This window comes from Schistocerca americana, chromosome 2, assembly GCF_021461395.2.
Source record: "Schistocerca americana isolate TAMUIC-IGC-003095 chromosome 2, iqSchAmer2.1, whole genome shotgun sequence".
In the NCBI taxonomy this organism is placed as follows: domain Eukaryota; kingdom Metazoa; phylum Arthropoda; class Insecta; order Orthoptera; family Acrididae; genus Schistocerca; species Schistocerca americana.
The window spans coordinates 1,125,615,862-1,125,638,266 of record NC_060120.1 but is presented as its reverse complement, the minus strand read 5'-3'; the positions used below and the strand labels follow the sequence as shown (position 1 = coordinate 1,125,638,266).

Below are 22,405 nucleotides of genomic sequence, written 5' to 3'. Positions count from 1 at the left end.
CACGCCCACTTTGTAAAATGGACAAGTATGCAGGATTTATTGGAGCTGCTGTGAAATCCACTGCATGTGAGTCAATTAAGGGTGCTACAAATGAAGCTGCTGAAATAAACGATGGTATGATTGTCATATCAGTAGCTTTTGGGGCACTTGGTAGAAGCGCAGCTGCAGTTCTAAGAATTCTGTTGCTACAGTGACCAGTGTTGATACTGGAAAGCTAATAGATTTCCAGATTTTAACCAAACATTGTTATAAGTATAAATCAGGGAATGAAGAAGGGCATATCTGTGACAGACATTATGAAGGACAACTAGTCGTACGGAGGCCTGTGCAGCTGTTGAAATTTATAATCGATCTGTAAACTAAAGGGGAGTGTGTTACACTAAGTTCTTAGGTTATGCAGACTCAAATGCATATAACAGTGTAGTAGCCACTCAGCCTTATGGTGAGAAGCTTATCACAGAACTGGAATGTGTTGCTCATGTCCAGAAGAGGATGGATACCAGATTGAGGAAGTTGAAACAAAGTTTGAGAGACAAGAAACTTTCAGGTGGTAAGACCATAAGAAGCAGGCTGACAGACAACATGATTGATGAACTACAACAGTATTATGAGATTGCCATTAGAAATAATACTGAGGATTTGTTGAAAATGAAGCAGGCAGTATGGGCTACCTTCTTCCAGAGACTGTCAGCTGATGATAAACCAGTACACCATCTTTGCCCTCCTAGATCTGGTTCATGGTGCAATTACCGCAATGCCCAGTACTCAAACAGGTCATACAGCCATAAACATTCTATCCCAGCAGCAGTTGTGGATATCATAAAACCTGTTTACAGAGACCTGGCAATCCTGAATTATTGAAGAAGTGTCTGCATTGTCAGACTCAAAATCCCAGTGAGTCGTTCAATAATCTTATTGTGTCAGTGTCGTTGTAACTGCCATCTGCGTCACGTCTGCTGTGCAGCGAGCTATGCTAATTGAAGTATTAACTCTATTTTTCTTACTTCTCACTTCCTTTTCCGAGTGTTTTTGCTTTTAGGAAGCTTTAATTGTCGGGTGCTAGTAATAGTGTTCCATAGATTTCGTGTTTGTTTTGAATACAGTCAGAGAGAGTCCGTTTAGTCAGCCATAGTGCCAGTAGTGCTAGTGTTTGTTTTCAATACAGTCCAGAGACAGGTAGTGCTATTTTCATTGTTTTCTACAGGAAGTGTCTAGTAACCACAGTTTAGTCAACTATCAGCCGCCTTTAGTGAATTAGCAGTCTAGTTATAAGTTGATTAACTCTCTACAGTAAATTGATTTCTTATGATGGATAGGATGTGTGACTGCTGTGTACGGACACAGGAGGAGCTGGCCACTGTTCGCAAACAGCTGAATGTGTTGAAGCCGCGGTTAGCCATCTTCAGGCTGCTGCCTCAGAGTGTAGCGGCAGTGGGGAGTCTGGTGCGTTGCATGGTACACACCAGGTGTTACATTACATGCTTCACCCACTGACCCTGCTGTCAAGACATCTTTGCGGCTACCGGGCACGGTTGGGCCACCCTCTTCCCAAGGGGAGTGGCGGGTTCAGTGGCATTCGCGGCGCATGAGGCGGAGGGTCAGTGTGGAGGCTGGCCGTGTGGCATCGCCCGTTCTGCCTGTGAGTGGACATGTGGCCACTCCTTCAGCAAGGTCCGAGGAGGCACATGGGGGGAGGGGTATATTAGTTATTGGGAGCTCCAACGTTAGGCGGGTGATGGAGCCCCTTAGGGAAATAGCGGAAAGGTCGGGGAAGAAGGTCAGTGTTCACTCTGTCTGCTTGCCGGGGGTCTCATCCGAGATGTGGAGGAGGCCGTGCTGGCAGTGATAGAGAGCACTGGGTGCACCCGACTGCAAATTGTTGCTCATGTCGGCACCAATGACTCCTGCCGTCTGGGTTCAGAGGTCATCCTCAGTTCGTACAGGCAGTTAGCGGAGTTGGTGTAGGCGGAAAGCCTCGCGGGGTGGAATCTGAGCTAGCTACTTGTTGTATCGTTCCCAGAACCGATAGTGGTCCTCTGGTTTGGAGCCGAGTGGAAGGCTTAAACCAGGGGCTCAGACGATTCTGCGGAGATCTGGGGTGCAAATTTCTTGACCTCCGCTATCGGGTGCAGAAATGTAGGGTCCCCCTGAATAGGTCACGCGTGCACTACATGCAGGAAGCGGCTACAAGGGTAGCGGAGTATGTGTGGAGTGCACATGTGGGTTTTTTAAGTTAGAGAACTCCCTCCCTAGGCCCGACAAGACACCTCCTGAGATGCGGCAAGGTAGGAGTAGACAAAATGCAGCAGGGAATAACAATATTAATGTGCTAATAGTAAACTGCAGGAGCGTCTATAGAAAGGTCCCAGAACTGCTCTCATTAATAAACGGTCACAATGCCCACATAGTACTAGGGACAGAAAGTAGGCTGAAACCAGATGTAAACAGTAATGAAATTCTAAACTCAGATTGGAATGTATACCGCAGAGACAGGCTGGACAGTGAAGGGGGAGGCATGTTTAATGCGATAAGAAGTGCAATAGTATCGAAGGAAATTGATGGAGATCCGAAATGTGAAATAATTTGGGTGAAGGTCATGGTTAAAGCAGGCTCAGACATGGTAATTGGATGTCTCTATAGGCCCCCTGGCTCAGCAGCTGTTGTGGCTGAGCACCTGAAGGATAATTTGGAAAATATTTCGAGTAGATTTGCCCACCATGTTATAGTTCTGGGTGGAGATTTTAATTTGCCGGATATAGACTGGGAGACTCAAACTTTCATAATGGGTGGCAGGGACAAAGAATCCAGTGAAATTTTTTAAGAGCTTTATCTGATAACTACCTTGAGCAGTTAAACAGAGAACTGACTCGTGGCGATAACATATTAGACCTTCTAGTGACAAACAGACCCGAACTATTTGAAACAATTAACGCAGAACAGGGAATCAGCGATCATAAAGCGGTTACTGCAGCGATGATTTCAGCCGTAAATAGAAATATTAAAAAAAGGTACGAAGATTTTTCTGGTTAGCAAAAGTGACAAAAATCAGATATCAGAGTACCTAATGCCTCAACACAAAAGTTTTGTTTTAAGTACAGATAGTGTTGAGGATCAGTGGACAAAGTTCAAAACCATCGTACAATATGCGTTAGATGAGTATGTGCCAAGCAAGATCGTAAGAGATGGAAAAGAGCCAGCTTGGTACAACAACCGAGTTAGAAAACTGCTGCGGAAGCAAAGGGAACTTCACAGCAAACATAAACGTAGCCAACACCTTGCAGACAAACAAAAATTACGTGAAGTGAAATGTAATGTGAGGAGGGCCATGCGAGAGGCGTTAAATGAATTCGAAAGTAAAGTTCTATGTACTGACTTGGCAGAAAATCCTAAGAAATTTTGCTCTTATGTCAAAGCGGTAGGTGGATCAAAACAAAATGTCCAGACACTCTGTGACCAAAAAGGTACTGAAACAGAGGATGATGGACTGAAGGCTGAAATACTAAATGTCTTTTTCCAAAGCTGTTTCACAGAGGAAGATTGCACTGTAGTTCCTTCTCTAGATTGTCGCACAGATGACAAAATGGTAGATATTGAAATAGATGACAGAGGGATAGAGAAACAATTAAAATCACTCAAAAGAGGGAAGGCCGCTGACCTGATGGGATACCAGTTCAATTTTACACAGAGTATGCGAAGGAACTTACACCCCTTCTTGCAGCAGTGTACCGTAGGTCTCTACAAGAGCGTAGCATTCCAAAGAATTGGAAAAGGGCACAGGTCATCCCCATTTTCAAGAAGGGACGTCGAACAGATGTGCAGAACTATAGACCTATATCTCTAATGTCGATCAGTTGTAGAATTTCAGAACATGTATTATGTTCGAGTATTATGATTTTTCTGTAAACTAGAAATCTACTCTGTAGGAATCAGCATGGGTTTCGAAAAAGACGATCGTGTGAAACCCAGCTCGCACTATTCGTCCACGAGACTCAGAGGGCCATAGACACGGGTTCCCAGGTAGATGCTGTGTTTCTTGACTTCCGCAAGGTGTTCGATACAGTTCCCCGCAATCATTTAATGAACAAAGTAAGAGCATATGGGCTATCAGACCAATTATGTGATTGGATTGAAGAGTTGCTAGATAACAGAACGCAGCCTGTCATTCTCAATGGAGAGAAGTCTTCCAAAGTAAGAGTGATTTCAGGTGTGCTGCAGGGGAGTGTCGTAGGACCGTTGCTATTCACAATACACATAAATGACCTTGTGAATGACATCAGAAGTTCACTGAGGCTTTTTGCGGATGATGCTGTGGTATATCGAGAGGTTGCAACAATGGAAAATTGCACTGAAATGCAGGATGATCTGCAGCGAATTGATGCATGGTGCAGGGAATGGCAATCGAATCTCAATGTAGACAAGTGTAATGTGCTGCGAATACATAGAAAGAAAGATCCCATATCATTTAGCTACAATATAGCAGGTCAGCAATTGGAAGCAGTTAATTCCATAAATTATCTGGGAGTATGCATTAGGAGTGATTTAAAATGGAATGATCATATAAAGTTGATCATCGGTAAATCAGATGCCAGACTGAGATTCATTGGAAGAATCCTAAGGAAATGCAATCCAAAAACAAAGGAATTAGGTTACAGTACACTTGTTCCCCCAATGTTTGAATACTGCTCAGCAGTGTGGGATCTGTACCAGATAGGGTTGATAGAAGAGATAGAGAAGATCCAACAGAGAGCAGCATGCTTCGTTATAGGATCATTTAGTAATCATGAAAGCATTACGGAGATGTTAGATAAACTCCAGTGGAAGACTCTGCGGGAGAGACGCTCAGTAGCTCGGTATGGGCTTTTGTTGAAGTTTCGAGAACATACCTTCACTGAGGAGTCAAGCAGTATATTTCTCCCTCCTACGTATATCTCACGAAGAGACCATGAGGATAAAATGAGAGAGATTAGAGCCCGCACAGAGGCATACCGACAATCCTTCTTTCCACGAACAATACGAGACTGGAATAGAAGGGAGAACCAATAGAGGTACTCAAGGTAGCCTACACCATCAGGTGGCTTGAGGAGTATGGATGTAGATGTAGATGTAGACCAAAAAATGTTTTTCTTGTAATGAAGACACTAAAGTGGGGGTCAGTCATGCTGTTATTGCTTTTAATGATGGCAACATTGGTAGCGTGAAAGTGCTACAACATATGGGAATTAATTCTGGAGCAAACTGCATCAGAGAATTTGAAGGGATGGACAAGGTTTGCACTGGTAAAGCAGAGTATGCAGCACAGTTGGCCACTACGGAGTCCAGAAAGAAGAAAACAAAAAAAACTTAAAAAAGATCAAGAGGATGATATACAGTATGGTGCAGGGTGCTTCTGAGTGACTAAAAATAAAATGTTAAGCATATATTGAGTTACAGTCTATTGAAACTTTAAAAACTCTTCCTGAAAATTTACATTTTCTCTTGCATTTTTCCCTAAATCTCCGAAACTACGGCAAGTAGCGAATTCAAATTTTCAGGGAGTAATGACATATGTATCCTGAGTCTTCTGAACTAAAAGAAAAACATAATGTTATGTATAAATAAAATTATTTAGAATAACATACAAAAAGGTACACAAAATTTTAACTGTGTAATTAAAAAATTGTATTTCCAAAAGCAGTGGCTGAAATGCAATTATTGTAAGACTCAGAACATATAGTTTAATGTCCTGTAAAAGTTTCTTGTCAATGGCTACAGTTGTTCCTGAAGTACGGGAAAGTTAAGTCACTAAATGTAACATTGTCAGGATAGGGCGTTCAAACTCCCCTTAATGCACATTTTCTCCTTCCTCCACTTGGTGAGCAACACATTTATAGTATTTTCACAACAGCAGTACCTATTTTCTTACAATTTCTTTTTGCAGGCATACCATGTCCCGGGCTTCAAGGGACGTGTGGGATTTATTACCTCAATGAGTGAACACTTCTGTGGCACGTGCAACCGTTTACCGATAACAGCTGATGGCAATTTGAAGGTGTGTCTCTTTGGGAATTCAGAGATATCTCTCAGGTGAGTGATGAAACATAGAATAATCATGTCCAAGTGAAAATTCATGCGAGGAAACCATAAAATTACTAGAAGACTGACAGACTGATCAGTATTTTACCTTCAGGAGGTGAAATTCCAAAACTTCTTATAGACACATTTGTTCCTCTTGTCCTCACATTAGTTGTGGAGTCCGAGTGACCTTCCAGACCTTCAGAAACTTATCCCTCTTTCCTCTCTCATGAAGGAACTGATAGTTCCAAATGCTGAGTATAGAATAATACTTTCAAACTGTTTGCCATGCACATTAGGTATGTGGTTGGTATATGGAAGAGATAAACTGCAGTTAAATCCAGCAGGTATGAAATGAGTAATCTTTTCTTGAAGTTTTCAGCTTGCACCCTCCTCCCTCCCAGACATACAAACCAGATACCTCTAGCTAAATAATTTGTGAGTATATATAATTTGCCTCTGTCAACATCATGTTACACTAACCTATTTGTTAGATTAAATTAAAGGAAAGTAATCAGAACTGGAAATTATGTAAAGACATTTTTAGCTATGTCCCTATGTTGTATTAAAGTTAACACAGTATTTCTGTCCGTGTGATGGTAACTATGATTCGCCAGCCACCGTTGCCGAGCGGTTCTAGGCGCTTCAGTCCAGAACTGCGCGACTGCTACGGTCGCAGGTTTGAATCCTGCCTTGGCTCAGATGTTAAGTCCCATAGTGCCCAGAGCCATTTGAACTGTGATTCATGATTATCAGAGTCTATATGTTCCAAATAAAAATTGGAACTTCATGTGTATAAATGTACAAATTATTAGACAATGGGACCAACAACTGACACTTTTAAATTGATGACTAGACTAAGAGATTAATAATAGGAAAAAAACTGCAAGATACTTGGCGATAAGTTTGTTTCAGGACAAGGTAAGGGGGGTGAGGGGTGGGAAAATCAGCTCTCTCTTTGTGAGCATACCAGAAATCCTTTATCAACCGAAGGTAAAATAAGATATAAAAATACAGGGTCAAACAATTAATTTAAGTATCTTAAAAACCAAATGACTAATAAAATTGGAAGCTAAGAAAAGTAAGTTCGTAGTAAGTAGGGTGAAACACAGGGGGCTGCAACATATTGCCATTGTTGTTTGACTTGTCTATCAAAGAAAAAAGAAATGGATCAAAAGAAAATAAAAGTGAGAATGGAAATGTATCAGAAGCAAATAGGAATAAGCAAGGAACATATTCTTTAATAAAAAAAAAAAAAAGTGACATGTGAGGCAGATGTTCCTACAATTTTATGTTCAAAGCACAGCAGTCTGTGAAAGCAAAATATTTATGACATTGAAAAAAGAAAATCAATGAGTGAAAAGTGTGTGTAGGTGAATTGTGGTGAAAGACTGGATATTGGAACTTCTGTTAGGCTGCCCAGTATTAGTTAACTTGGTAGTAAAGGAGCAAGTTTGCAAGGGCAGATAACTGTTTGGCTACGTAAAATAGAGTGGGAGTATGGAAAAGCTAGTCCAAGATAGGATGAAAAAGATAACAGCAACTTAAAAAATGAATTGATAAGTTACCATGAACCCCATTCCAATCTAGTGAATCCAGTGGTTGACAATATCTTGTGACATTCGCCTATAAGGCTCAAACAATAATTGCTAAATAAAATTACAAAATGTTGACAAGACTGTATCTAAGCTGTCACTCTCTTTTGAAACAAGGGTGTTTAAACCAAGAAACACGCAGGAAAGCAGGGACAACTCGCACACTAGAGGAGGATGGGAAGTATCATTGAAGGAGTGAGCATAAACCGTGTGGAATATGTGTGGTACAAGTAATAGTAAAAAAAAAAAAAAAAAAAAAAAAAACGAAGAAGAGGAAGAGGAAAAGTCTTGATCTGGAAACAAGGGAATAAAAATTTGCCATGTGAAGAGACAATATGATACTGTGCTGATGAGTGTGTACAAGTGGTGATATACAATATACATAGATAAAGGAACTCTGCATTGGGCCCAGAAGACCACGCAATGCTCTTCGAGAGATGTCCTCTACTATAAATCTATGGAGAGTTAGGGGGTCAGTATACAACTCTCCAGGCTGTTATCAACTTCCAGAAGTTGAAGACACTACTTCTCACTTGAGTATCTCCTCAGCTGGAACTACAAGCAGAGTGTACCCTATTCCAGTCTGTCCACCGAGCAGAATTTCCCGGCTCTACAAGGAATTGAACCTGATCGCTTTCTATGGCACGCCTGTGGCATACTGACTGTGTGGCTGTGGCAAGAGTCATAATATACACTTGTGAACAATTGAGTTATAACTATTCTGTTTATTGGGGAGAGAGTATGTATATAGCCACTGTGAATGAAACAGTTTAGTGTATCATAACTGTAATGTATTCAGACCTCGTACTTGTTGTGTGAGAGCGCAGTGTCTTAGACACTTGTAGTGTTTGTCTTAGCATGTACTAACCGGTGTGCCTTACTTTCTAGTATTTTTAATTGTATATCATTACTGGTGACTCTGGCACTTTTGTGTTGCAATAGCAATAGCTTGCAATAGCAAACATTGAGTCAACCATGGTTTTTGGATTAGAAGTAGAGGTCAGCTGGGTTGACATTGGGAATAGAGTGATGGGAAGTGGACAATAAGCAGTTATATCGAAGGGTGCATTATTTGATATGTTAAGGTTAATTACAAAATGTGAATTGGAGAATTTTTCACGTTGAGCAGAAGTAACTTTACAGGACCAGGTGTCAAATTACACATGATCAGTGTGAATCCCTATAGTCAGCATGAACACTGGCACACAGAATAATTTATAGGTAGCCTTGCTGTATATAAAAAATCAGATTTGTGCTGAACTGTCATGAACAAACTGTCACTTCTCTGGAATAAATAGACTCTGATTTGTTAATTACATCTGTGTAAATGAAAAATATAGGAAAACATAGATTGCTGCTTACTGTAAAGGAGACATGTTACATTGTAGACAGGCACAATTAAAAAGGCACTTACACAAAGCTTTCGGCCACAGCCTTCATCAGCAAAAGAGATACAGAGAAACACACACATTCATACACACAGGCAAGCACATGTCACACACGTATGACTGCCAACTCCAGCAGCTTGCCCCTAGCTGCTGGACTTGGCAGTTTTTTTTCTCTGTGTGTGTGCAGGGAAAGATAGATCACTATTTACCATAAAGAAAACAAAGTTGCACCAGGCACAACACACAAGCAATCATTACGTATCCTGTTTCAGACCTCACGCCCTCCTTTTTTAACTTAGCGCGTGCCTTTCGGCTTCCTCTCATTGTGTCTAGGCTGTCTTGTCTAGACACAACAATTTTTGGCGACAAGTCAACGGAAAGGGTCTTGTTCTTTCAAATTGCTTACATTTACTTGTGTCATGGCTTCGCCAGATGTACTGTCCGAATTTTATCACTTGCAGAATCAGCAGACGCAGGCGTTATTGGATGCCCTTGGACGGCTCGTCCAGGGTCAACGTGAACTGCACAACGATGAGGCAGCCACCGCTCTACTACTACCGCAGCCACAACTCGCAGTTGCATCGCCTTTTAGGCCATTTGACCCAGCTAAGGAAACATGGACGGAGTGGTCACGCCAGTTTGGATTTCATCTCGCCGCCTACAGAATTCAAGGTAACGAGCGGCAGCCTCATTTATTGGCATGTGTAGGGGTGCAAACGTACCGTGTGATAGTGAAATTATTTCCCCAATGCGACGTAGCAACTCTGTCCTACGAAGAACTTTTGTCTGCTTTAGATGCCTATTTCAAGGAAACAGTTAATGTAGTTGCAAAAAGGTATACGTTCTTTCGTACAAAACGTACGGCCGGTCAAACTAATAGGGAGTGGGTTGCAACATTGCAAGGCCTACAAGGGATTGTGCTTTTGAGTGTGAATGTGGACTCCCTTATTCAGATACAATGGTCCGTGATGCAATTGCACAGAACGTTTCTGATGTTCGTATATGGGAACAGATTTTGAAACTAGTTAATCCCTCCCTTCAGCAAGTGATAGACATATTAGATAGACAAGACACACTTCACTTTGCTCAGGAATCATTTGCAACTTCGCCAGCCGTGTGTAACATTAACCAACCCGCCGGGCGCGCTGCACGGCCCGGTAAACTGCCCTCGCGCACGTCCACGCAGCTGCCACTACGCTCTAAACCAGGTGTGCCGCGACAGCATACAACTGCAGTAAAATCATGCCCGCGGTGTGCTACTAGACATTCGCGTGAAAATTGCCCATCACGCCAAGCTATTTGCTTTTTCTGTAATAAGAAAGGACATGTTCAAAGTGTTTGCCAGAAAAAGCTCAGATCAGACAATCACAACCATTCCAGGCCTTTTGCTTCGCGCCGGAATCGAACCAAGGACACTCAGGCTCGTGGACCTTCGCCCATGGACATTCATGTAGTGAATTCCACCCCGTCCAGTGCCACTTTCTCAAACAGTGACAGTGTTCGTCCCACACAAAGTGTGCGTCGACGTCGCCGGAAATCACGTCAATTAGCAAGTGATGCTGTACCTGTATCAGTTCAAATTGCACGAGACAGTTGCTCTTGTCGTCAGCAGGACAATAAACTTTTTGTAGATTTGGATTTTAATGGAATGGTCATACCATTCCAGCTCAATACCGGAGCTGCAGTTTCGTTGCTCAATCACGACACGTACAAACAACTGGGCAAACCTCCGTTGCGTGCCGCAAATGTTAAGTTAAATAGTTATTCAGGTCAGAATATCCCCTGTGTTAGGACAGTGCAGCCTTCTTGCAACATACAAGGGACAAACAAAACTTGTCTCATTTTACGTTCTTCGTTCTTCTACTGCAGTGAACTTGTTTGGTTTCGATTTATTTCAGTTGTTTAACATGTCTATAGTAAATCAGGTCCTATCAGTGAATCAGACTGTGCCTTCAGACAGTGTTTCTCGTCTGTGTGAAGAATTTGCAGACATTTTTGCGCCGGGCTTAGGTTGCGCTAAAAACTATGAAGCACATTTGGAACTGAAAGTCAACGGGCAACCGAAATTTTTCAGAGCGTGCAATGTTCCTCACGCATTGCATGATGAGGTTGCAAGAACATTACACAATTTAGAATCACAAGGTGTAATTGAACGTGTGCAGGCTTCTCTCTGGGCCTCACCATTAGTAATTTTGCCCAAACCTTCCAGAAAACTGAGACTTTGTGTGGACTTCAAGGCCACTGTGAATCCACAACTAGTGTTTGCAACTTTTCCATTACCCCACCTGGAAGATCTTTTTGACAAACTGTGCCCGGGTAAATATTTTTCAAAGTTGGGCGTCACAGATGCGTACTTCCAAATACCAGTGGACGAAGAATCCCAGCGCGTCTTGGTGGTTAACACGCATCTTGGTTTGTACCGATTCAAAAGACTGCCATTCGGGTGTGCATCCGCCCCTGCATTGTTTCAGCAATATTTACAAACTGTTTGTGCATCAGTCCCAACTGCTGCGAACTATCTGGACGATATTGTGATCTCAGGAAAGACAGCAGACGAGCATTTAGCACACCTACGAACATTATTTCAGGTATTGCGACAAAATGGTCTTCGCTTGCGGAAGGACAAATGTGTGTTTTTTGCTCGTGACTTACCATACCTGGGACATGTCATCAATGCCCAAGGCATACATCCGAGTCCAGAGCACCTCCGTGCCATACAAGACTTGCCTTTGCCGCAGAATTTGAAGCAGCTACAGAGTGTGTTGGGTAAAATTAACTATTATCATCGCTTTCTGCGCAATGCCTCTTCCATTTCAGCTACGATTCATAGCTTACGCCGTAAGGGTGTTCCGTTCGTCTGGACGACGGAATGCGAACGCGCCTTTCGCCAGTTGAAATCGGCGTTGCTTTCTAATACTTGCCTTACGCCATTCAATCCCCAGAAACCCCTTTTGTTGATGGTAGATGCATCGGATTTCGGGATCGGTGCTGTGCTTGCGCACAAAGATGGGTCGCATGATCGCCCTATTGCCTTTGCATCCAAATTGCTCTCGTCTGCGCAAAGAAATTATTCACAGATAGAGAAAGAAGCTTTGGCTCTCGTGTTTGGTGTTACTAAGTTCCATGATTTCTTGTATGGTCGTCACTTTACCATCATCACAGACCACAAACCTTTGATGTCGCTTTTTCATCCGAACAAGCCTGTACCTCCGCGTACAGCGCAGAAATTCATTCGCTGGTCTATTTTCCTCTCGCAGTACCGCTACGATATCTTGTATCGGTCCACTGCTAAGCACGGAAACGCCGATGCGTTGTCCCGTTTGCCTGTTGCTGAGGATAGAGCATTCGATTCTTCTGAACTTGCTTGCATGTTCATTGATTCGGAAACCGATGACGTGGTCGACTCGTTTCCGATTGATTTTCGTCGTGTAGCTACAGCCACAGCTGCTGACCCGGTCCTTGCTACCGTTTTGCATTTTGTTGCTACGCAATGGCCTTTGTCAAAGTCTCGGATCGAGGATCCGTTGGTTTGCTGATTTTTTGCTCACAAGGAGAGACTTTTTGTTCGACGCGGTGTTTTGTTGTTGCGTTCTGATAATGATCAGTCCAGAATCGTGGTCCCACGTTCGTTACAGTCCTCTGTTTTACGGCTTCTTCACCGAGGACATTGGGGTATAGTGCAAACGAAACAACTTCCTCGTCAGCACTGTACTTGGTTCGGAATCGATGCTGCGATTACGAATATGTGTTCTTCTTGCGTGGCGTGTGCCAAAGAACAATCCGCACTGCCGCGGAAAGTCTTTGCATGGCCAAAAGCCACTTCCCCTTGGCAACGCTTGCACATCGATTTTGCTGGTCCATTCTGGTATGCTCGGTGGTTTGTTCTGGTAGATGCCTTCAGTAATTTTCCTTTTGTTGTCCGGATGTCTTCCACGACATCAACTGCCACCATCCAAGCGTTGTCTGCATCTTTTGCATTGAAGGTCTTCCGCAGACTATTGTTTCCGACAATGGCTCACAATTCATGTCCGCAGAATTTCAGTCATTCTGCCAGGCCAATGGTATTCAACATCTGACATCCGCGCCGTTTTCGCCTCAGTCAAACGGTGCCGCTGAACGATTGGTCCGGACTTTCAAGTCACAGATGTTGAAGTTGAAAGAGTCGCATTCTCGGGAGGACGCGTTGTTGCTCATTTTGTCTTTGTATCGCTCTCAGCCCCGAGATGGTCGCTCGCCAGCTGAGTTGCTCGACAGTCGTCCTCATCGAACCTTGATGTCTTTGCTGCACCCGCCGCATCAGGTTCCTGTGCAGCGGCAGACTTCTGCTTTTGCTCCAGGCGACGTTGTATTTTATCGCAACTATCGAGGTTCACGGCGTTGGCTCGCAGTGCACATTCTTTGCTGCCTCGGCCGCGTGATGTATTTGGTTTTGGGGGCCTCTGGTGAGGTGCGTCGGCATCTCAATCAGCTGCACCTCTGTCGTCGCACGGGTTCTGCCGCTCCCCGTCTGCTTTCAGCGACGGTGCCATCCGGTCAGCGCCCTGGGGACCCATCTACTGGCTCGCCTCATCCCCAGGTGTTACCAACGATGCCTTCCATTTTGCCCCATGGCGACGCGCCGCTGCCGCCTCCGCCGCCGCCGCCTGTCCAGCTGGTGCCGCCCGCAGTGGACGCTTCGCTGCAGCCACCAAGCGCCTCCCTGGGTCACACGCCGCCGATCGCTTCCCATGACCAGCTGTCCTCCGCCATGGAACTCTTGCCCGCTCCGGACCACATGGCGTCTTCGCGCGTCGGGTACCCCGACGCAATGGAGGTCGACCCTTCGGCCCCTCCTGTCTCTTTACGGGCACATACACCGCATGTTGACGTGCACCCTGGACTAGGTTTTCAGGTGTTTCCTAGCTCCCCTTGGACCGAATGGCCGCGTGCGGGTGGCACAGCCTCGCCTGTTGTTAGGCTCCCCCACCTCATCGCATACGTCAACATGGGGTTCTCCCCACGGCGGGCGGAAGCCTTATAACACGACCATTCGCCGATTTGCAGGGGAGGAATGTGGTGTCACCGCCAGACACCACACTTGCTAGGTGGTAGCTTTAAATTGGCCAGGGTCCATTAGTACATGTCGGACCCGCGTGTCGCCACTGTGTGATTGCAGACCGAGCGCCACCACAAGGCAGGTCTCGAGATACGGACTAGCACTCACCCCAGTTGTATGGACGACTTTGCTAGCGACTACATGGACGAAGCATTGCTCATTAGCCGAGCCGATAGTTAGAATAGCCTTCAGCTAAGTCAATGGCTACGACCTAGCAAGGCGCCATTAGTAACATTGCATGTATATAAAGAGTCTCACTTGTATCACCACAATCTCCAGATGTACCAAAAGGATGGATTAAAGTTAAGTATTCCAGAAGCTACGTACTTTTCTTTATAGCATTCATTACGTATCCTGTTTCAGACCTCACGCCCTCCTTTTTTAACTTAGAGCATGCCTTTCGGCTTCCTCTCATTGTGTCTAGGCTGTCTTGTCTAGACACAACATGAAGCATGCAGGAAGGTCGTCTGTCTGATGATTTGCGGTACATATTGCCAAGGTGGCAGGGAGCAAAATAAGGAGTGATCAAAAAACTTCCATTTTAAGGCTGCATAGTTCAGATCAGATCAGTATGCCACACACACACACACACACACACACACACACACACACACACACACACACACACACACACACACATATCCATCCACACATATACCCTGCTTGTGTCTGTATATGTGCGGATGGATATATGTGTGTGTGTGTGCGAGTGTATACCTGTCCTTTTTCCCCCCTAAGGTAAGTCTTTCCACTCCCAGGATTGGAATGACTCCTTACCCTCTCCCTTAAAACCCACATCCTTTCGTCTTTCCCTCTCCTTCCCTCTTTGCTGATGAAGCAACTGTGGGTTGCGAAAGCTTGAATTTTGTGTGTGTGTTTGTTTGTGTGTCTATCAACATACCAATGCTTTCGTTTGGTAAGTTACATCATCTTTGTTTTTAGATATATTTTTCCCATTTGGAATGTTTCCCTGTATTATATTATATATCAGTGCTTTCCTCTCCCACAACTATCCTGCAGACCTTGTCCACAAACAGATCTCCCAAGCAATACATTCCTCCCCACCCAACAACAATGGTACTACCCCCAGACCACACAGAAGCATCCCCCTTGTCACCCAATATTATCCTGGCCTCGAATACATCAACTAATTACTCCGCCAGGGATATGACTTTCTCAAGTCAAGCCCTGAAATGAGATCATCCCTTGACAATATTCTCCCCACACCACCCAGAGTTGCCTTTTGCCAACCCCCTAACCTCCGTATCATCCTTGTCAAACCCTACAATATTCCCAGACCACCTTCTCTACCCAGTGGTTCCTACCCCTGTAACCGACCCCGATGCAAAACCTGAATCCACTTTCCCTTCTTCCCCTTTTTTCCCCTCTCTCCTCCCTGATGAAGGAACGAAGTTCCGAAAGCTAGGATACGTCAATTTTCTGTTCTGTTTTGTGTATGTATCGGCTGTACTGAGCTGAGGTAAGTACTGGCCAGGCCCTCTATCTCTTTGTTAGTATTTGTTTCATATATATAAACACACACACACACACACACACACACACACACACACACACACACACACACACACACACACACAGACAGACAGGGTGATGCGTATTAACATTTAAAAACCTCCAAAGCACTGTAGATGACCCTGAGACAAGTAATTTAATACAAGACACATGGGATCACAAATGTTGGATACGATACAAATGTTGGGAAATGTGTCAAAAGTGAATGATAAATGTCACCAGATGATGTACCTTGTCATGCTTGCAGTGGTAGAGCCTCTCGGTCTGTCACACTTGATCATCCCAACCCAAGTCAAGTATTCATATCATTGTGGCTACGGACACACATGTGCGACTTTAGTGATGGCGTTCAGGATTTGAGTCTTGCATCTGGCAGGCAGTATTTTTTCATTGTGTTTAACAATTATGTATTTATATTGAAGTTTATTATTTTATTTACCGATCTTGCAGTTTCCTTGATTTCTTGCAAAGTACAGTACAAATCAAAACCTACCGTATTGCATAAAAAGTAGATGAGTATAAACTTCAGAATAGCATCATTGCCATTAAATGACCTATGTTTTCTTTACTAACTAATGTCTGTAAACAAAAAGAGGACAGAAGCAAAAAACACAAAATCAGAACTGCTTTTGCTTGATTACAGCAGGGACAGTAATTTTGTAACATCTACATTTACAACAGATCATATTTACAAAATGTTTTCGAAATTTGCTCTGTTTGCTCAAATGAAAGTATTGCATTGCTCAATCATTCCTTTACACTCAACCCCGACTGCTGCACATGCTGTGGGGTATGTCATCTGGTTATGTCATATGTTCAGTGTTTCTCGCCAATTTTTGGGGTATTTTGAAATGTACAAAAAGGCAAATGCAGAAAATTATCATATTTGGCTGCACATTACCTGCGTCACAGAAAAATAATGTATACGAATCTTCTCAGATTTTCCACTGAATAACTTTGTGCAAGCCTCACAATATTTCAGCAACACAACTGTTCGTCATCTTCAGGTAGTGGTGGGTCCTGTCATCACTGCTGCAAGATGTGACTGGTGATATTTGCACAGCAGAATTGAAATTTGTCAGGCTAGAAGCAGGAGTACGAAGGCACTCCCAGTTGGATGGAAATGCCATTCATAGTAGCCTTCTGCTTATGTGTTGTGGGCAATGACTGCACTTCTGGACACTCGTGTGGTTAAACGCTGAATTAACTCTCTGCAAGGTGCTGCATCAGGTCATACATCGGAGGATCTGGTTTCTACTGTTTTAATTTCATGGCAGTCAGTGCTGGATTCTGGGCAGTGCTTAGTCAAAATTCCATATTCCTGTTGGTAAGATTGCCCACCGTGTGGATACATGCCTCATTCTTAAAAACACAATCCTAGAGTGATGATCCTGAGAATAAAATTTCAGTCCTCTTGGGAAACATGTGGTGCCCTGTATTCAGGCAGTGCTCTGCTACCACTAATTTACTGGGTGGCATTTTTGTCAGCGCTGTTGAACACAGTGTTCTTGCACAATGTGAGGTGTCTGCCCTATATAAGATTTCCCATAATGGCATCAGATCTTATATATGATCTGTGTTTTCTAAGGTCAAGATTGTCTTTAACTGAACACAAACAATTCCTTAGTTTTGCTGGTAGACAAAAAACACACTTGATTCTGTTTCTCTTAGTGATTCTTTCTATTTTTGAAAACATGCCGCTGAAATATGGTAGGAAAGCCATTTGCAGTGCTTGTCTAAGTAACTTCATTTACATCCCTACACTGAACTTGCTTTGCTCAGAACACATTGCAAATCTGTTTACAAGAATAAACATTCTGCTGGAACACTGTTCTTAGGTGTTACAGTTCACCAGGCAGACTGTCGGTATCTGAGATCACGTGTGCTCTATGTGCCAGGGAGTGTAAGACACCACCACATTGTGCAGGGTGACGGCAACTTTTGGACCGCAAATATAACTCTGCGTGTATCAGTTTGCAGTAGAGACTAAGCCACAGTGTTCTGTCAGCTTTTCTTCTAACCGTGACATCCAGGAATGGTAAGCTGCTATCTTTTTGTACTTCCACAGTGAACTGAATATTTAGATGGACCGAGTGCAAATGCTGCAGGAACATAGGTAGTGTCTGTATTATGTGGGCCACACCACAAATGTCTCTTCAGCATTCTGCCAGAAGGAAGAATGTTGGATATTTACTAAGGGAAATAGAGGATCTCCCATGGGAACACTGTCCACTTGATTAAAGTAGTTGGTGTTACATAAGAAATAGGATGAGGTATGCACATTTTTAAACAGCACCACAATTTCTTTCTCAAACTTGCTGCTAATAACCTCTAATGAGGGCTGCAGGGCACTTTTGTAAGTAATGATATAACATTTGAGCTAACTAAAAGATCTGAAAGTTCTAGTTTAAGCATTTTCAGGTATTCTATGAAATCCTCTGAATTCTAAATATGATGGTCATAGTCATCCACATGATAAATTTCGAAGCTGTCATGTGGAAATTGCCAGTTCCATCTTGCAGCAGTGATGGTGGAAATCACCATCACCTGAAGATTCCAAAACGTTGTGTCACTGAAATATTGAGGGAGGGACTTGCATAATGTTCTCTGGTGGGGAACCCAAAGTGTTTTTGCAACAGATCTATCAGGCAAGCCTGAAAAGTCACATATACTCCAAGCAGTAAGTACCTATTGTAAAATGGTCACATTAGTGAGCTTCGCAATTAATTAACAGTTTATCAATAAATTTGGCTTCATTTTGCAAGAAATTGTGCTGTGTTCCACTACTCCCTCTTCAACAAAACTAATGTCAGTTTCTGCTCCACCTCTTCAGCCCGAGATCCTATGTATACTCTTGAGCATTTGTGTAAGATACCTGTTTATTTATAAAAATAAAAGTAACTTCTATCATGACTTTCCCATTTTTGTCCAGTGGGTTTGTTATCCTGCTGTTGCCTACTGCAGACTACAAGATTACTGTTGAAGATTTCTGCAAAGTTTTTCTTCCTTTTTAGTGTACCAACATTTCACTGTGTGGTGTTGGCCTGGTACTGTTTAACGGGTGTTTTAACTGTTGTTTCAGAGATGCAATACGAAGCAAATGCAGTGAGGATGACTTGCTTGCCATGATTGGGGCAGCAGTGAGAAGAAAGAAGAAACAACATGCAGGTAAGATACATTACAGCAAATGTAACTCTATAGATAGAAAGAAAATTTCTGCTTAACAAGTCATAGCAAACATAAGAGCAAAACAGAACGAAAAACAACAGTGATAGAACCTGAGTTTTTTGTGTAAAATTGGATTTAATTTTTTATTTAGTATTCATTCTGATTAATGCCCATTGGTCAACAGTACATTTCAGCCCTAGAATTTGGTTCTGCAAGGTCCACCAGATAACCATATATGGCTGTTGTAACTCCTTTATTGGACTTCAGAAGTTTTCCAGCAACAAATCTTTTTTTTTTCTTTCTTTCTTTTTTTTTTCTTTTTTTAAAAATAGCTAAAATGCAGAAAACATCATAAAGGAAACACTCACAGAAAAGCGTCAGTGTCCTTGAAACAATGGAAACTCCAGTAGGAATATCAACAATGTTGGAAAAGACAGATTACTACTTACTGATGAAGGCTGTGGCTGAAAGCTTTGTGTAAGTTTCTTTTAATTCTGCCCATCTGCAGCCTAAGGTATCTTCTTTATGGTAAGTAACAGTCTGTCTTTTCCTTCATTCTTCATTAGTGTTCTTTGTTTTTATTGCTGTTTAGCAAGCATCGTGTGGTACATAAGGGATGTGAATAGCGTCAGATGTTGAATCATCACTCTGGAGGATATGAAGGTGCTGCATATTGGTGTGAGACAGCATTATCTGATGAGAGTTTGAAAGAAACCTCATTGTGGATGTCCATTTGGTCGCCTGGTTAAACCTTGCAACATCTGTATTTTTGGAGTATTTGGATCTGACAGTGGCCTGATGTTGGAAAGTAAGGGCATACTCATCATCAATCTTCCAGTTGACTACATCAGACCGCTACAAGGGAGCATCACTGTGTAGTGTACTGAGTACATTGTAATCTGTTCATGTCTGTGACTGCCATCTGAGAACAAGTACAGTAAACTCTCGTGCAGCTACACTTTTGGCTAGCTAGATTGACGCTTGACAAGTTTCAATTTGCATGCACCTGGAGCCAAGCATTTGCTAGTGTTTTTTGGCAATCTACTGCTAATCAGTGCACTGGTGCGTGTCAAAAGTCCAAGTATCATCAATTCGTGCGTGTGTTGGTTGAAGCTCTAGTGTGTTTCTTATTCGTATGCCACTGCCATCTATTGGAACTCCTTGGAAGTACAGTACATACAGTATTGTTCTATGCAGCGCAACGTAGCCCTGTCGAAACCGACAATTAGAGTGCGCCGCCTAACACTTTCCACTTGTTGTCGGTACACCAAAGCTGAGTGTTTAACAGTGAACGTACAACACCCTGTTGTGTTGCCACGTGGGCTTGGGTAGAACAGAGGAAATGGCATAGATGTATCGAATGCTTTCATTTGATGGCTGCCACAGCCTGGTTTCAAAAATCAAAAGTTTGTCTAGTGGATCTCGAGTGTTGTCAAGTTTTGCATCTGTGTGTTTCTGATTTGAGGTTTTGTGCTCCCACTATGTGCCTTAAAGTGTCCAGAGATAAAAGGGGCCAAAAACCATAAAGGACTCAGTCGAGTGTCTGTAAAAAGAACACTGAACGTGACTACGGGCACAAAACATAAAACGAATGTGATCTTGTTGGAAAAAGAGCTTCACACTTTGCAGAGAATTGATGCTGGTGAGCCACCCACAAAAGTTGCTGCAGAGTAGGAGTACAATTACTGATCGGAAGACAAATCGATCAGGAATTGAAAAATTTTGTTCCATCCAAGCATTGGGCAGCGCAGTGAAATCTTGAAAAACAATGAGAAAAGGTGCACATCCTCAGTTAGAAGAGGCATTATTTTTGTGGCACGAATAAATAAGAGCCAAAGATGTGTCAGTTACACGTCCTCTACTTTGTCAAAATGAGCTGATGAGCTGATTGAAGGAAAGAAGCAAGAATTCCTCGGAAGTAATGGCCGGCAGGATTGTTTCAAGAAGCGGCATGGCATTCATGAAATTGCCATCAGTGCCAAATCATTATCTGGGGATGAAGCTGCTACGCTGATTTTAAGAAGAAACTGCACACAATCATTGACAAAGGAGGTTATACTGGCAATCAACTTTACAAATGTGATGAGACTGAGTTGAATTACAAAATGCTGCCAACGAAAACCCTTGCCTCTAAAGAAGAAGAAATGGCTTCCGGGTACAAAAAAATCAAAGAAAGATTTACTGTCCTCACTTGCAGTAATGCCACTGGCAATCATAAACTGTGTCTTACTTTAATTGGCAAATCCAAAACACCAAGAGCATTTAGACACCAACCAACCAGCTTTGCCACTGAGGTACACGAATCAGTCTTAAGGCATGTATGAACAGTGCCATCTTCAGAGAGTGGTTCCAGGCAGAGTTTGTTCCAGCTGTAGTAAATTACATGGAAGGAAAAGGACTTCCTTGAAAAGCGCTACTTCTTGTGGATAATGCTCCTTATCACCCAGGTGATCTGCAAGATGGGGATATCAAAGTTGTATTTCTCCCACAAAATGTCACATCTCTATGTCAACCGATGGACCAAGGTATTCTTGAGGCGATAGAAAAACATTACAGACGCAAGATGCTGGAATACTTAATAGGTGTGATTGATGCTGCAGATGATTTTGTGGAAGCTCTTAAAAAAATCGATGTTTTAAGTGTCATTCATTGATTGCTGAAGCTTGGAATCTAATTCCTCCAGTTCCTCTTGTTAGGTCTTGGAAAAAACTCTTAGATCGTAAGGCAACCTAAGTCGTGGGAAGGAGGAGGCAACACCGAAACTCAAGCTGACATAATTTTGGTGAATTTACTGGAGAAGCTGGTTGTAAAGACACACACTTCGAAGACATTGAAGAGTGGATGGAAAATGGCATTTTTTCATGTGACTGAGGATGAAATCGTCCAAATTGTGACCGATCATAAAGCGTTAGAAGACTATGTTTCTGATGATGAATCAGAGAAAAATATTCCTCACACATTCTGTTACGAAGTGATCCAAACTGCCCTGGAGTACATCAGCCAACAGGAGGAGACGATTTATCCTGAAATAGTTTGATTTCAATGTTGGAGATGTATTGTTGCAGCAATAGTTACTCAAGCAAAAAAACAAAAAAAAAAAAGACATTCGTGACTTCGTTACCAAAAAATAAACTCTAATGAAGCATCCTAGAACTTCTATGTCCATAACTTAAAAGGTTTCTTTTTTTTAATTTTCTTGAAAGTTCCTCTAGACAGACTTTTCGTTCCTTTGAGTAATCTCTAGATTTGTTTCACAATTTTGTTCAGTAGTTTATTTTTTATTCAAAAGAGCAGGTAATAAAATTAAAACTCCTGTTTTTTCCTGCTGCCAAATAAGGGAGATTTTTTTCTGTAAGAATGCAAAATAAACGAGCTTTGTTATACAGCATTTAAAAACTTTGAGTTTTCATAGTTTGGTGCCTTTTTAACATGTCAACACAATTTTTTCAGTAAAAAAGTACAGGGTTATTTGCAACCGTATCAGAAATGTTTTACATACCCTACGCACGTTTTATGATCGTATTTCGCAATATTGACACAATTTGTAGTGTTCACATGTGAAAACAGGGGGACTT

General features: G+C 42.6%; 1 protein-coding gene across 1 annotated transcript in view; it reads left to right on the top strand.

Annotated features, from left to right (window-relative positions):
- LOC124594720 (molybdenum cofactor biosynthesis protein 1-like) overlaps positions 1-22,405 on the top strand; it is a 62,146-nt gene that overhangs the window by 17,782 nt on the left and 21,959 nt on the right. Inside the window, exons 4-5 of the mRNA XM_047133089.1 lie at positions 5,918-6,063; positions 18,745-18,830. Coding sequence (XP_046989045.1) covers positions 5,918-6,063; positions 18,745-18,830 — 232 coding nt within the window. The remainder of the gene's footprint in view (positions 1-5,917; positions 6,064-18,744; positions 18,831-22,405) is intronic.